This window comes from Tubulanus polymorphus, chromosome 2, assembly GCF_964204645.1.
Source record: "Tubulanus polymorphus chromosome 2, tnTubPoly1.2, whole genome shotgun sequence".
In the NCBI taxonomy this organism is placed as follows: domain Eukaryota; kingdom Metazoa; phylum Nemertea; class Palaeonemertea; order Tubulaniformes; family Tubulanidae; genus Tubulanus; species Tubulanus polymorphus.
In genome coordinates, this window is record NC_134026.1 from 22470500 (window position 1) to 22487311 (window position 16812).

Here is a 16812-nt window from a genome sequence, read left to right on the forward strand (position 1 = left end):
ACCCCCAGGTCGGCAAGTTTGACTGTTATTCAAGTCAAGTGGTTGTACGAATCTTGTACGAGGTGCGAATAGATCTCATTCTTATTTTGTTGGAAGGCAACTCGACACCGATTTCCAAAATGCCTCTAATACTCGTTATCGACCGGGCAGATAGGCTTTAACATCCTCCCAGAGTTTGGTGTAACTAAAGCGACAATAACAACTCAAGATGACTGTCTCCCAAGTTTGCAACGGCTACTGATAATGGCTGTGTCAAAAATGTAGTATGTCCCAGCGCTTTTTTGTACTTTTAGATAACTTATAAGTTTAATAAATTTCGTTGAAGGCTTATTTCAATAATGCTCATACGAGGTGAAGAGGCAATAGTCCTTTTATTGTTTGACAAGCGAAGCCTAATTTTTTTTCACGAAATGTCACGACTCCATAGAAATGAGAAATAGATAGCTATTATTTATAGAGATTTGCGACTACGACACGAGGTACTTGATGGCTGATTTTATGTCTACATATAACGGGGACATTGCGTTTTAGCTTTTGTTAAAAGCGAAATATTTTACAAGTTGAAATCACTTAAACGTGTTTATGAATATCTGCCCATTGTCACATCCGTCGCCGAAACATATCGAAATTGAATTTAGAATAAATCCTTTAGTAGAATATGAGTCAAGTGTAAATGTACGAATGAAAATATGTATTTTGGGCTCCATATATTCTCCTTCTTGTTCAATGAAATGAATTCAGGACGTCGAACGCAGGAAAGCGGTGTTACCTGCTGTAACCAAGGCAAGAATTTGTTTTCATGATATAACAGGATTTATTGACTCCGTTGCAGTCAGAACAATGATCATTTTACCATTAAAGCCTACATGTTAAATATAGATAATTCACAAATAGAACTTATATACATGTGTTTACACTTACAAAATATTATGTCCTTTTTTACATTTCATTACCAATCAGTAAATGATATTACCAATCAGTAAATGATAAATATATATATATATATATATATATATATATATATATATATATATATATATATATATATATATATATATATATATATATATATATATATATATATATATATATATATATATATATATATATATATATATATCTATATATATATATATATATCTATATATATATATATATATATATATATATATATATATATATATATATATATATATATATATATATATATATGGCTCGGAAGACAATCTTTTATATAACTATTTACACTTTTCAAACATTTAATTTAAATGTATGTTACGTATTTAAATGTATGTTACGTATCTGAAATACTTGAAGTCATCACAAGACGAACTATTTTGCATCTGTGATCCTTATATGGCTAAATGAATGGAACTAAAACCAATTCAAATGGAAGAACATTGATTTTTGTTGTCTCTCAATAATATTTTGATATACGAAATATATGAAATGATTGCACTTGATCCCTTTTTACAAGCGACAAACAACACATGCTGAGAAGTGTTGGTCTCTTAATTTCTTGAAATTTACAACGTTATACCCTGTGACCCAGGTTTGAGTCTGAGACACTTCAGCCGTTTAATGCTGAAGAGTCATTTGAACAATTTATACATACGTATACATATTTCAAGGTCATGAAAGTGTGATTGTGCTCAAGTAAAGCATTCTTTTGAAACATAAGTTTCTAATGATGTTAGAAATAAGTCATCTCAGTAATAGAAATGTATCCACATATATAGCACTTTGACTTTTTTCATCCCGGTGTACTTATGAAGATCCATGTGAAATTAATAGCGGATTTGTGAAACCCATTGGATCCGCAAAGAACAAAAATATAAAATAATGTCCTAATCTAACTGAACTGTAATGACATCAATAAAGCAAATATCAATATCTCAATGCAATTTTTGGCAGCACTTTCTGGAAAGACAAGATTTTCCGTCAAAGTTTTTTTTACGAACACCAGAAATTAGAACTCCGTTGATTTGAACATGTCGACTATAAGTCTTTCAATCGGTATGGACCCAATTGTTTTACGGAAAAATAATTCCTCGATCGTAGATGTCGAGATGGCACGCAAAGACGGAAGTAGCAACAGAAGTTTACCGAATCGGAATGGCTGAGTTGGGTACGCCGTTTGAATGTATTTGTTCAGGGTGATCTGAGCTTGATCTTGAAGACTCGCCACCGCTTGAATATCTCTTAAGTCTTTTAATTCCGTCGAACTGTTGTTTTGGAACACTAAATAAAACAGAAAAAGAAAATGCATGTTAAAGATTGAATTCTTTCTATTCCGGTTCTTCATTTACTGAGAAAAGAAATTAGTAAAATACCTGTTTTGAGCAAAACGATGCCTTTCAGACATGCGTATTCTGTCGGATCGACTTGCATTGCCTTGAATTTAGTTAGAACCTCTTGAAACAGCCTCATCTCGCTTATGATTTGTATTACTTTATCGGATGAAGAATGTTCCTTCGTGATACCTGTTCATTGAAAATGTCAAATGTAATTCCAAAATATATTCAATAAAATATTGGTCAATATCTTCTAAAGGGATCTGTTAGCCTTACCTGCTGCATCTAAAAGTGGTGTTACTTCTATTGGCATCTGAAATTGTGCAGCACTTAAAACGAATAGTTCCCTCCATCCTTCTTCTAGAAGTAGAGTTTGATCTCGCAACGGTAAACCGACAAATGCCGGGATACTTTTGGTCCATTTGACGTTCATGAACAGCAATCTAGCCGCTGCCTCGCAAATCGCCTCGGGTCTCGTGTTGATGTAAGTGGACATAATTTCATGCGGATACTAGAAATAAGGCAAGATTCGAAATGATTATTCAACAATATTTTAAGACATAAACTTGATATTTTTTGTCAAATTTAAACATGAATAGAATTAATACAATTAATACCTATGTATATATTCTTACCTTTGGAGTAGGTTGGCATATGGATGGGGGAGGGGGTGCTGCTGATATAACTGGAGATGGAACTGTGCCTATCAAAGGTGACGATGGCTCCGAGACAGGCGGTTGTAGTCTTTCCAGGCCCATCAGTGTCGTCGATGGAAAGTACGGTGACCGGAACGGCGTGTTCGCTACAGACATCATTGACGACAGTTCGGTCTGTTCTTTGAGGTACATGGCTACTTGTCGACGTATGGTTGAGTTGCGGGGGCCTCTTTCGTGTTGTACGGCTGAAGGCAGAAAAGAGAATGCGACTGTGCGTGTTAGACGTAATACGATCACACGCGTTTGAAACTAATGTCATTATTATTACTTTACAGATTATTTTGTTTCGTGCAAAGTATCCAGCCTACAAGAAATACATTTCAGCGGGTAAATCACTGCCGCGGGATTTTTTCGCGGTATTTCGATATTGAGCATATGCGCTCTCAGCGGATGCGATGCTGGTTTATTCGAGCTAATTTGTTATTAAACGCAGTTTTGTCTTTTTTCACAGTTGATTTCTAGTCAGGATAGGCACGTTAACCCCCCTCTGGTCATGAATTATGCTCGTTCGTTCATAGTCACATGCTCGACGACTACTAAAGACACTCCGAGTGCCCAGAGCAACAATTATGTCCCCGGTGAACAGTGGCTGTCAAATACCCCATTTCTTGATACAAAAACCACCGAGACGCCATTGACTATAACTGGCCCAGTATCGTCGTTGACTGGTAGCTGACTTTGTGAATTAGCTGAGCGTTTACAAATCGACTCTCAACACCTGCAGGGCTTTTACGTTAAACGGCGACATTGACGAATCCATGGGGGACTATAGAGATAATACCGGAATAGCTTGTTAAAAATCTTTGAGTCACGATTTTTAGTGTTGAAGTAATGCGTTTTCAAATTCAGGTTTGATTATTGTCTGTTGCTGACAAAAACTCCAGCGCAGTGGGGGTAGTGTTGATTTTGTGATTAATTCGCCGAGGTACTGAATTTCGACTCTTTTTATGTACCGTATCATTCAAGATGTGTGCCCACCCACCACCCAGAGTAATTACACTGTAAAGCCATCAAGTAACGTTTTAAATATTGCCGGCATTAAGAAATCAACAATGAAATGTCCTGCTTTTCAAAATGAATGTGAATTTTAGTGAATGGTTTCGCTAGGGGTGTCATTTCTTTTCACGAAAAATTGTAGGCCAACAATTTTGCCGCTATCCGAAGAGTAAGTAGCGTTCGGAATATCGCCGAGGCCCCGATCTATAAAACAGGTCAGGTGCAGATCTTATCGGTTGTGCTTTCTTTCTGTTGATGTGTGAAAAGTCGGACCAATAATTTAGATCAGCTTTCGTTTTGAAAAGCTGCAGTTAGATGTGGCAGGCGATAATCAAAATGAAATCTGGCAAAACCGTTTTGTCCCGATCAAAGGAACGATGGTTAGCGAGGGTCGATTCAAGCGATGTCCAATTCGAGCCAATTATGCCGCATATTATATTAAGAATACGAGCCTAAGGGTAACTTAAGCGGTCTAATAACCGGCTCTTTGGGTGCTGACGTGCTGGATTAGAAGGGGTAGTGTCGATCTGGCGCGGCCCGACGGGTAATTGTACCCTATTCATGTTTTCGGTGTCTTTTTGTCACTAAGTCAGAAGCTCCATATGCATTTAGAACAACATCTGACACATCGCACAAACAAGACACGCAGTTTTTTTGACGAGGTTCCTCGGCTCGGCAAGAGATCGAGTGTTGGGTTACTCCGTAATTTGCTAATTTACACTTTGCACGGCTATTATTCAAATGAGACGCGGATAGCTGTTATTTTTCAATAACGGCAAAACACAATCCGCGCCGAATCTCGACGACAGGCACGGGAACGAGGCAAAGCATAAATTAGCCATTTACCAGTTGAAAAACGCGAGATTCGGCGCTTTTAGTAACTGGTGCAAGTACACATAATCAAAAGAAGAATACTCACCATCTTTATTCATTCCAGCCTCCACACATTTCGTCAGACGACACGCTCTGCATTGATTACGATGAGTTTTATCCACTAAACAAGTTCCTTGTCCGCGTGACTTGCAGACATACTGACGATTACGACGAATAGATCGCTGAAAAACGAAACATAAGAGCATTTGTTTAACAGGGATTTTGGAAGAAATCTACTTTACAAAAAAAAAACTAATATACGAAATATATAAGGATTAAATAATCAAAATGTTTACCTTGAAGAAGCCAGCGCATCTGCAAAAAACAGAAATACAGCGGATTAGAGCGGGTAATATTGTCAGATGTGCGACACTTATTAAGAATTAAACCATCAATTACAATTAGTTTCCCTTTATTCAATGTTTATTCTACTTTAAAGACTCGATTGTGCGAGGTGGTGACAATTCAATAAACGCTTGAAAATTAATCCGATCACTTGCACCCCCGTATCAGTCGACTGGTCTCCGAGATGGTGATGTAACCAGCTCGCATCCAGTGATGCAATCATTAATATCTTCATAAAGGATACTTTTGTCAACTAATATGAACTAAACACACTGGGCCAAGCAGATTAGACCGCGAGATGGTCAGTTTGGATGGCTTCTTCACCTATTGTTTAGTTGGTGGGTATCGAATTTAACATGTGGGGGTGATTTTTAATCTAGTAACTTATTTATAGACTCAGGTTAGCAACGATTTTTTGCTATAGAGAGATTCAAGTAGCCTTTATATTGATATAAGATTTCTACATATGAATAGTATTATGTCGATTCAATTCAAGGAGATAAGGACAGAAATATCTAGAATTGAAAATTAACTACGTCATGCCAGGGACTCTAAACGAAGAATCCATGGTCATAGAAATATGATAATTATATTATATTATATATAATCTATTTACGAGTTATTATGTTATGCTTACCCATCGCAAGCGTAGATTCCATAGTGTTTACCAGACGAATGATCCTGACAAACCTTGCATGGAATGTCAACCAATATTCGACCTGAAATAAGACCGATAATATATAATCATGTATCCTGAATTGATATCTAAAATAGACGAATTCTCATTAAAATTCGTGTAAACAAACATATCGTAAACTTGTGAAATAAACGATAGAATATACATCATGAATATGAATCATGAATATGATAATATGATACGATTTATTTTCTCCGCAAAGAAAATTATGATTAACAAAATATAGTCCATAAGAGGTTTCGATAGTTGGATGTTTTTAATAACATAACATAGAAATAATGAAGAAAATGTGTATATCTAGTTTTATCTTGAATAGATATATTCCCGCACAATTGAAAAAGATATTTTTTTGTGGTCGCTTTTTCAATGGAGAAAAAGATTTATTCGCCTCTGTAAATGCGACCGAAAGAAAAACCAATCGATCAATTGATAAAAAACTGGCTTCTTGAAGTTAAATACTTTTCAGTCACGAATCTTAGAATGGAACATGTGCTCGACTGTGATAACGTATTATCTGTTCATGAAATTGACATGATTTTTCTAAAGGTGCGCGAATAAAGAAATAGACGTCCAACATTGTTGCCATCCGAGAATGTAAATATTTCATTTCCCGTAAAAATGCCTTCTTTCAGCGACTACAACGGACGCTTCGGAATCTACGATCGAAGCTATAGGTCACGTAGTGCTAGAGCTGGTTTACAATTATCACATCCCTTTTTTGATAATAATAATAAGATCGTTCGACTTCAAAAACATGTTTTTCTAAATCGCGCAGTTTTTGATGGGTTACTTGACTACTGAATGGCGAATCTATAAGTCAAACTCGATGGGAAAATAAACATCGCAATCTAAAACCGGCACAATGGCCGATAGGATTTTTCACACGTATATACATTTACTGATTTCAATTTTTGAGTGATATGTAGATTTCCATCAAGAATACATCATAACTTTTGTCTAAGAATGTTTCTCCAACCACATGATTATTTCGTCACAACGAGTCTCACTTTGACTCTCAAGTCCAAAATCGATTCGACATTTGAAATAATTGATGAAAAAATTCAAATCAATTGAAGAGTTGAACGCCTCTGCGAAAACCAGCACAGAATCTATTGTTTTGAATCAAGTTTTATGCCGTTATGTATTGAACATATTTGAGAAACATAAACGTCTACATTTATGTTTCTCGAATATGTTCATAATAAAAATATACATACTACACAGGCAAACTACAGGCGAAATACTTGACTCTGTTTCGGCTGCATTAACTAGGAATATCTTGTTGACCTTTTACTGACGACAATAAAACCGAGCAATTTTGGACAAATTCCCTGATTTAGTTTTGGCTATACGTCATTACCGTTTAAAAGTCAACAATCCCTGATTATTCTTGTACGTTAGTTCGAGTTCTATTCAATGAGTTACATGAGTTTCGTTGCAAAAAGGACTCGGTGAACAGTTACCCAACATAACCTAGTCGAACGAAAGTCGTACGAAGATGTTTCAAAATTCCTTTCATAGTAAAATGATTAGTTATCAAATAAAACGTTCTAATATCTGAAGTCCATCTTAGATCTTGTATATAATTCTGATATATTATCATAACAAGCTTTAATTCTATATTCAAAATTTAGATGATAGAGACTTTTAAATGATAATCCACTGCAAAATGCTACATCGCAAGATAGAACCTTGTTTAAGTGTCAAATATTTTCTTAAAAAAACGGTTTCAGAATAGGAATTTTCTTTCCACACCGATTAGAAAATCGGTTTGTTGAAGAATTATAGTGGAAGTTTTTTCAAAGTTACTTACTTGAAGTTGGTGGTGACAGTTTGTTCATATCGATTCTCTTTGAAACGTCCAACATCAAAATGCAGTGAGATTTTTCAATTTGGTATACGTATTCCGAAGATGAATTAAAAAACGTTCTAATTCCACGAATTCTTAACGAGACCGCGACTGTCCCAGTCGAAGCCTGGTGCTATTGAAACGAAGTGTGAACTGAACAGGTCTTCATATAACCATACCCCGCGTGGCTTCATTTGGGTTTTGAAAGCCAACAGCTGATTGGTTATAGTTTCATAATGGAGGGAAAGGCCTCATATTAATTGACAGTGGCTTCTTTTGCTATTGTCATTGTGTTTGTTGTTCACATAGCTTTCTATTGAAATAGTTGTCAATTGTTCCCACCCCACCAACTAAAAGTAATCATATTTGAATGACTTGCTCTAATATATGGTCAGAGAAGCAGTCAAACGGGTTCCTGATTTATCGTTATATTTCGTGAGCATAATTTATGCCAGTTTTAAGAGCGAAGTCGTCGTCGGAAACAATTTCAAACAAACAATATATAAATTCATGACTTCATCATGGAAAACATTGCGGAAAACACTCACTAAATTACCTATTTTCAACAAATTAAGTGAACGCTCGCTCATTCATATTTCCATTCTTAATGATACTAGATATTTGAATTTCGTTTATGTAATAAACATATCTTTGTGTCAATTTATTATGCAAAATAAACTATAACTATAACTAATGAATTTCGTAAGTAATAGGCGTTTATTCATATTTACGATTGTATTAATTGGATGTTATGATTTCTAAAATTCATATTCGTAGCCCATCCGACAACTCAGGCTCCATATACTGAATGTACATTATCAGGTAATAAAGTTCTACAAAAGATATTAATAGAAAAGTATCTAGAGACGAATTCAGCCCACATTGGTGGTCGGCAAAACACACTTGGTCGACTTTCCTCTGCGACATAAAACACTGAAATTATGCCTAACTATATCAGATAAATCGATCTGTTTCCAATCGATAGAATTGACCCAAATGTTGTTCTAAGCCGATACAAGTAATCGTTTTTTAATGGTGACGATCGTAAGTGATCTCTATTTTAATCAGCTTAATATGCGGCCGCTTTTACCGAAAGAGGTGTACCGCCCGAGGTCGTGTCTGATCCCATAACAGCATGCGCACAATTGAGCCATTTAAAGTTACCAACTATCTGTGACAAAACTAAAAAACCCACAGCCAGATAGAATAACTTTTGAAACGTTTTGTGATATAGGCAACTTGTTAATACGCGAATCCGGCGCCATATGGATTAATAAAAAGGTCATTGAAAGATGTGAAATAGGGAAAAAACACATCCCTCGGCATTTCTCATTGGGGACCTATTCTGATTATTTCTGGTTCAGATGGCAAGGGCTTGATTCGAGTTGGCTGGGAAAATATTTGTGATGCTAAAATGGCGTTATGACGTCAAATTCCTTGTCGTCAAGACATGATGGAAACGAGAATTTTTTCTCTATGAAATATGAATTATCGGTGGGTATATTCTAAAGACAAGTTGTTCAGGAATGCGCCGATGTAAAAGAATGATTGTTTCTACGCTCAAATTGGGCACAGAAAAATTAGAAAACACATTAAGATTTCCTATGTTATACATGCGTATCGATTATCATATATTTGTATATACTAGGCGATCATAAATTCACTGAACCAGTCTCATCCTAGCTTTTAAATGAGGAGTTAATTGTAATGCAATGTCGAGTGTTTGGGCGGAAGTATTCGTTTGATGAACGAGGAGCTATTCGATGTCGGACCGTACGCTTCTCAAACATTAGCCACTTTCTCTTCGTGTATCTGCTATAGCAATAACTTCGTAACGCGAGATCGCTGCCGACACCGTCACATTTGCATGCGTCTACTTGATCTTTGCTGCAAATAGCACGATTTCCTCTTATTTGGTCATTCCGCAGTGAAAAGATTACGTGTCAAACGCTTATTGCTTAGCATCGCCATAGAACTCAAATCAGTTTGATTTTGAGTTCATTGGAACATCGCCGATTTTTTGTCGCCATCCGGGCCATTCTTATTGGTGGCCGATTCGGGTAATACTAAAAAAATGTCCTGCACGTTTGCATAAGCCCGTTTGTCGTTATTTTCTCGCTCGAGAATTACAAAAAATGGGCCCATGTAAAAAGTTGTTTTTTTGTGCCTCTATCTGTACATATTTTTCTTTAGTATGGCCCGAATCAGTCACCATACATTCTGGTGCAAAAATCATTTTTCTATATGTTGTTCGATACAGAATGACAAGCAGAAAGTAACAACGTTCCAATGAACATATTTATATACGTATTGTTCAAGTGCTGTTAAATCATAAAAGATACCAGCGTCTTATGACGTCATTTTGTCACTAAAGAAGTATATACAAAAAGTGTCGTTTAGAAATTGCTTCAGGCTCAGGACGACGGCACCTTTGATACATATCTCACGTTTTTGTTTTTCAAATGATTTCGAGAGAGATCCTCGGCGAAATATTCTAGTGGCACTTACAATTCAACGGTGGCATCTGCCTGGCAGACACAAACTGCAGGCCAATGAGAAATCCGATCGGCCTACGTACAATGTACAAACTATAGACAACACTGTCAACCGTCGCTTGCAAAGTTAAAAAGTTTCCTTGCGTACTTGTCATATATAGGAAGTGGCAAATTTTACAAAATGACTATCAAAATGTTCCCGTGAAGTTGCCGTTAAGAACACTCGAGTGTAACGCGGCCTAAAAACTAACATCGGCGACTAATAGAAAATGGTGTCAAGACGACACTGGCTTGAATAGGAAGTAGAATCTATAAAACAGCACTTTAGAGACTACATGAGTGATCTTAACCGGCTATGTGGCGCTACAGCTCTCTAGTTCTATCAAGTTTTATCTATTGTAATTTGAATTTCAAATACGAGAGTTAAGTAACACGACAACTCGAAAACTCCCAGGAATACACCGGTGAATAGATGAATATTTCAAGATCGTAACAATTTCTAGATTTATATGACCAAAGAAAAAAATGAGTCTCCATAAAAAAAATTTTAATATTCTACGCGAGATTTAGATTTTCATACGTAAAAAATCAAACCGAGGACGTGCCGTAATTTTAAAATCATCAATGATGCGTAACGATGCAGAAGTAACGGTGAAATTACGGGCATCCCCATCGCGGACCGAGCCCGGGCCTCGCACAAAGAAAGCAAGCCTCTCCCTCTCCCTCTCCCTCTCCCTCTCCCTCTCCCTCTCCCTCTCCCTCTCCCTCTCCCTCTCCCTCTCCCTCTCCCTCTCCCTCTCCCTCTCCCTCTCCCTCTCCCTCTCCCTCTCCCTCTCCCTCTCCCTCTCCCTCTCCCTCTCCCTCTCCCTCTCCCTCTCCCTCTCCCTCTCCCTCTCCCTCTCCCTCTCCCTCTCCCTCTCCCTCTCCCTCTCCCTCTCCCTCTCCCTCTCCCTCTCCCTCTCCCTCTCCCTCTCCCTCTCCCTCTCCCTCTCCCTCTCCCTCTCCCTCTCCCTCTCCCTCTCCCTCTCCCTCTCCCTCTCCCTCTCCCTCTCCCTCTCCCTCTCCCTCTCCCTCTCCCTCTCCCTCTCCCTCTCCCTCTCCCTCTCCCTCTCCCTCTCCCTCTCCCTCTCCCTCTCCCTCTCCCTCTCCCTCTCCCTCTCCCTCTCCCTCTCCCTCTCCCTCTCCCTCTCCCTCTCCCTCTCCCTCTCCCTCTCCCTCTCTAAAGTTCAAGTACTTTATCACCCTGGACAGCTTAGTTATAGGAATCTTTCCAACGAAATTACCCAGTCAAATCACGCGTTCCACATTTTCAACGCAATTGAGAACTGGTATTACATATTTAACGATTTTCGAAGACCTTTCGCTAAATTGTCAAGTGTCCACGGCATGGGAAAGACTAACAGACCCTGTAAAATCGATCAAGTGGTCTATATACATACCGTATAATTTTTGCGGCCTTCTTAAGTCACAAGAGTTCTCGGGTGCCTTGCTGAATATTACAAACTTTTTTTAATCTAGTTATTATGTCATATATAAACCCTATACCACTTACTAACACCTACATAGTTTCACTGTTTCTGAAAAATGGGACAAATTTCCATTTCGTGATTTAAATTTTAATTTGATCGCCAATTACTGAATATATGTGTTGTGTGTAAAGCTTTATGGGATACCTTAAGATCATAGAGATTGCAGTTTTTAAATACTGACCTACCTGAGTAAGCGCAAGTAAAGCCACAATGAACACGATGCCATTTTACACGTATCTGTTTTTCGTGCAATATCAAAAGTTTTCGGGATAAAAGCGAACAGTTTTAAATATTTTTTTTTCAAGTAGATCCAAAAAGGAGGGACACCCACACGCCCTTCTATTATGCTTCCAACATGAATGAAAAATTACGTTTCATTAGATTATCAAGAAAAATGTAATTGTCACACTAGAGTAGAATATGAAGTAGGGCATAATCATAACTGTTTGTCAAGGATAAATGTAAGGGTGAGGCTCATGGGCTTGAAGTCTACACAATGTGAATAACGTTTTGATGTAGTGTTTTTGATTCTCTGACGCTGAAAGTGGTCTTCGTCACCTGAACACACAGGATAAATAGCCATGGTTGAAAATGCTGGCTTGGTGGATTGGCGATAGTCAATTGTTTAAAGTGCTTATACCAAAATAAACATTTTAATTTCATACCACCGCATTTCGGCCCTCCACGCCGGCCACTTCTTATGATCCTTGACACATTTTTTAGTCATCATAAAATGATTTTCACACACCACTGTTTGTATGATGTTCACTTTGTCGCTGTCTGTTTGTAGACCGAACGACAGGCCTGACAATTCAAAAGTGACTGGAATTTAGGAAAATTTCAAGAGTAAATTTCAACAGGCAGATGCCGAGCCCGGTTTCTCGTTCTCTTTTTTGTAAAAACCTACCAGAACGAATACTTGACATTGGCCGCATTTTGAGGGTTTTATTAAGATGGGGATTCATCCAGAATTTGGGTCAAGATTTGATCTATATGGTCGTTCAGCTCCTGGCGTTGATTAAATCTTAGTTTTTGCGTATACAAACGAGAACGGGTAAACGATAATTATAGAAAAACAGCCCGTTTTGTAACGTTGATAAACACCGTAACGCCAACAGTTGTTGTATGGTATTGTTGGCCTTCGGGTATCGTCAATAGTATCTAACGAGTGTGATGCAAGGGATGATAATAGGTCGGACCCAGTGGCGGAATATTATGTCGTGAATGTATCCGCAATCACTCGTAATCCCTTAAACAGTCAATTTGTCATTTGATGATCGGATGAAATCATTGATGGCACGTGAGCATCAGGGGTTCTATTGAATTGATTGCGCAGCCAGGTGAAAGGAGCCAGATCGCCAATGGTCAAGTAACCGCGTGGACAAGTGGATTCTTTTTTCTCTGCGTGTCCCCAAAGATAGATATTTTGGCAAGCAACGTTGATTATTCAATTATTGCGGAATTCGCGTAACAAGTAGCGATATCGACAAGAGCTCGCGTGCGGTTTCTTTTTGTTCGGCCAAAGATAGACGAATCGGTAGGCAACGTCTGTCACGCCATACGCTTATAATTAAATACAAACAGGCGAAAACTCATTCTAAATATCGCATAATATGATATGCGTAAAATAGCCAGTATTGCGCAACCGATTTGAACATTTTAACGCGGGTATGGAATTTCGTTGAATTTAGTCACACAACTTCAGATGTGAAGCTAAATGTCACGAGTTTGGCGATAAATGTTGACTTAAACCGCGCGTTACCAGGGAGAAATTTTGTCCGCATAAAGACGAATTTAGATTAGCACCAACTATCTTACCTATACAGCCCCTTGATAGTTCGAGGTATGGCGCGTTACGTACCAAATTGTGTATATTTTATTTTTTATCAAACGCACAATGGAATGGTTTGTGGTTTTAACCCATGGATTTATCAAGAGGATTAGAAGGAAGCTTCATCAAATCTATTTTGTCCATTTTCTGAAAATATATTTTGGGATATCCGTTGGAATATTGATCTGGTGGGTTAAGATGAGATAAGTGGGCTAGGAAAGGTTCGTTCACCTACGTAGTAATAACTGATTGGGTGATTCCGGAAACCAAATCATTTCAATCTTCTATACCCGCATCAAATAATAAAACAAATTATCTGAAAACGTTGTATTAAATTTACACATTGAATTGATCTCGGCAGGGATTTCGTATCTCAATCGTCCGAATAATTGCCTACACTATAGTTCTATTCATTGGAACATATTCAATCTATTCATTTACCATTCTGCTTCTCATCTGGGAAGATTTGAATTGTTTCGATTTGAAACTTAACGGCTTTCACCTATGATACTTATACTAGCAATCAGAGCAAGCTGGACTCATCAAGAATATATCTGTATAATGATCATATACTATCCTTAATTTGGCAAATTGGCGTTTCCCCCAAAGGTGAGACCTAGCAACTTGCATTTTCTCATACTAACAGCCGATTCCATACTGAGCGATACAAATGAGGAATACACATGAATTATGAAAATGACAATCCGATAAACATGATCCCTGAAGGCAAATCATTACGGATTTTTGCTGTCTTATTCATTTTGTGGCTGACCCAAGCGTGATTTCACTGACCGCCAGTCGCAGTTTTTAATCCTCACCACAAGAGAAATCGAGTCAATAGAATACTGTGAATGAATATAATCACACGGAACTGTTTAAGGTGTCGCGTAAGTGACAATTTGACGCCAAACAGTCCAATCGTGCAAGAACGGGATTGAAGCGTTCCAAATTAACGTTCCAATTAAACATTTCACTCGATTCAGTTCCGTATTTCGCACGATCTCATGAAATGGCATTATTGAACGATAATAAGCTTTATACTTTCAGCACTGAGATTTTCGCGTTTATGAGATTTGCCTTGCGTGTGACTTTCGGGTGATCATCCAACGGTTGGTTCTTCCTACGTATGTGTCACAAACAATAAGCTTTAAAAAATGCACATAAGTGTATGCATAAGCGTATATTTGCTCTTTTTGGGGATTTTAACTAAACCATTTTTTTACTTTATTTATTGACCAACCTGCCTCATTAGATATAACTGAATTTCCCTGCGATGTCGACTATGAGACGAAGTTACGTGACTTACGTAGCTTAGTAATTTAAATTCAACTGAGGCAGGAAAACTGCGGAAAACGCCGGAACAGATAGATCCCCTTATCGTTTAAAAGCTTGGCAAACATTCGACACTATGTACTTCCGGACTGCACATCACTTCTCAATTTCTGATGTTGTCGTCGAGAAAAGACGAGTCTGGATTTTTTCTAACAGCTAATTCCAAGATTGATTATCAAGCCACTAAAGTTTATCCGATATACTAAGTCGACACATTCTTACGTGCGTTTCCCGCTAAGATAAACATTTCATAAGTAATCCATGCCAAAAATTGGAAAGAATTGTTGAAAATATAGATCAGTGAAGTGGCCAAAACTTGTAGTTATATTTGATTATAATTGTAAGTTTCGGAGTGGACAAGTTGTACCTGATTCGTAGCTTAATGCATTTATCCGTAATAAGTTATTACTTGAATTGGGAAATGGCTTTGGAATAGTCTGGCCCAAATTCCCCTTCAGTCATTTTATCTACTAATGCTTGGCCGTAAAACAAAAGAAACAAATTACATGTAGTTCAATTGAACCGATCCTACCACCCTGGTAAAACTAGGTGTACCGTGGAAAAATGTGCGTATGAAATCTTTACGTCGAATGACGCCGCCACACCACACCAGGTGATGAAACTTAGTATATTTCATGAGTGCCACACGTGCTGGAACCCAGGATTATAATATACCATCAAATTATTAAAAAACAGACGAAACAACCCCGCTGTTCCGAATTTCTATGGAAGGACAAAAAACTCTTCCTTTCACCGGCGACGATCTCTCCTGGACATTATTCTGCGCATCTTATTCTAGCCATCGTCGACACGGTAAAGTTCGCGTGACAATGAGGTCAGAATGCGTCGAATAGGCGTATATGCGCCGCATTCAGTGACCAAGTATATAATCAGAATCGGAATCAGAATTATTTTGGATGTTTCTTTTTACATAATCAAATCTGAATCAAGAAATTGCAGCTGCTATCGAATAGTATACGCTAGTACTCCAGGAGTTTGGTTGCGTGACATTAAATTCTGCGCCGTCGACGTGACAATGAAAACCGTGGGTACACTACGACAGCCAGGACCTTGTGCCAGATCTTTCATGGGAATACCATCGTAAAAGTCGGCGGTTTTTTCGAGCAGGACAATGGCCTTAAGCGCGGATTATGATGAACTGTGATTTCGAGTTTAGTGTACTCGTGAACTGTTATCCAATCCCGATGAAATTGTGCAAATGAACCCATGTCCGTAATTCGCCTTCTATACGAAGCGCAAGTACTGTATTGTTCATCGGTTAATTAACCGAAAAGGGAAATTTAAATTTGTGCGTATAGACGGTCGTATATCGGCGAGACCCGGGTATATCGTAATTAGGCTTTCGTTCTCGACGCATGAAGCGTTTCATTGTATGATACGGGATATCTGGTGAACAGTTGGTCGACATTTGCCGACGTGTTAAACAAGGAATCATTCGATATCATAATTATCACTTTCTGGCGCGTTGGACTGGTCTTAATAAAAATTGTCAGAAGACATTAAGCGATGCGCTTGATTTTTGTGAGAACATTTCGCCCGAGTCATTGTCTACGGCCGGTTCAAAGTCGGGCTGAATTTCACGCTGATGTTTACCTATTAATTATCGCCGATTTTGGTCGACCGGGTGAATTTATAATTGCGCGGATATCGGGAGAAAGTCGTCAGCAGTTATTTTGCGTTTAAACAACGTTAAGTCGTTCTGATCGTTATTCTATCATTTCCAAATCGAACTTTTGTGCGAAAATCTCAAATTGTAGTAGTCTTCGGTCGGTGAAACTCATGTTTCATTCAACGCATTAAAATCAGCTACAATACGAAAATGATTTGTATCGAA

The 16812-nt window shown here is 38.0% G+C and overlaps 1 protein-coding gene across 1 annotated transcript; it reads right to left on the minus strand.

Moving 5' to 3' along the window:
• Window positions 1–1969: 1969 nt before the first annotated feature.
• On the minus strand, window positions 1970–7762 carry LOC141899856 (nuclear receptor subfamily 2 group E member 1-like). The gene is made up of 8 exons (XM_074786436.1): window positions 7735–7762; window positions 5862–5943; window positions 5176–5194; window positions 4926–5061; window positions 2930–3195; window positions 2571–2805; window positions 2334–2483; window positions 1970–2241 (listed from the first exon to the last, which is right to left on the minus strand). Exons 1-8 carry the CDS (start codon window positions 7760–7762, stop codon window positions 1970–1972), a joined length of 1188 nt encoding a protein of 395 aa, XP_074642537.1.
• Window positions 7763–16812: the final 9050 nt, after the last annotated feature.

Excerpts from the sequence above, each read along its gene's own strand:
- LOC141899856 (XM_074786436.1), bottom strand. The coding sequence starts at position 7,762 with ATGAACAAACTGTCACCACCAACTTCAA. Across the intron at positions 5,944-7,734 it reads ACTGTCACCACCAACTTCAA|GTCGAATATTGGTTGACATT; the intron begins GTAAGTAACTTT and ends GTCTTATTTCAG. Across the intron at positions 2,242-2,333 it reads CATCGTTTTGCTCAAAACAG|TGTTCCAAAACAACAGTTCG; the intron begins GTATTTTACTAA and ends TGTTTTATTTAG.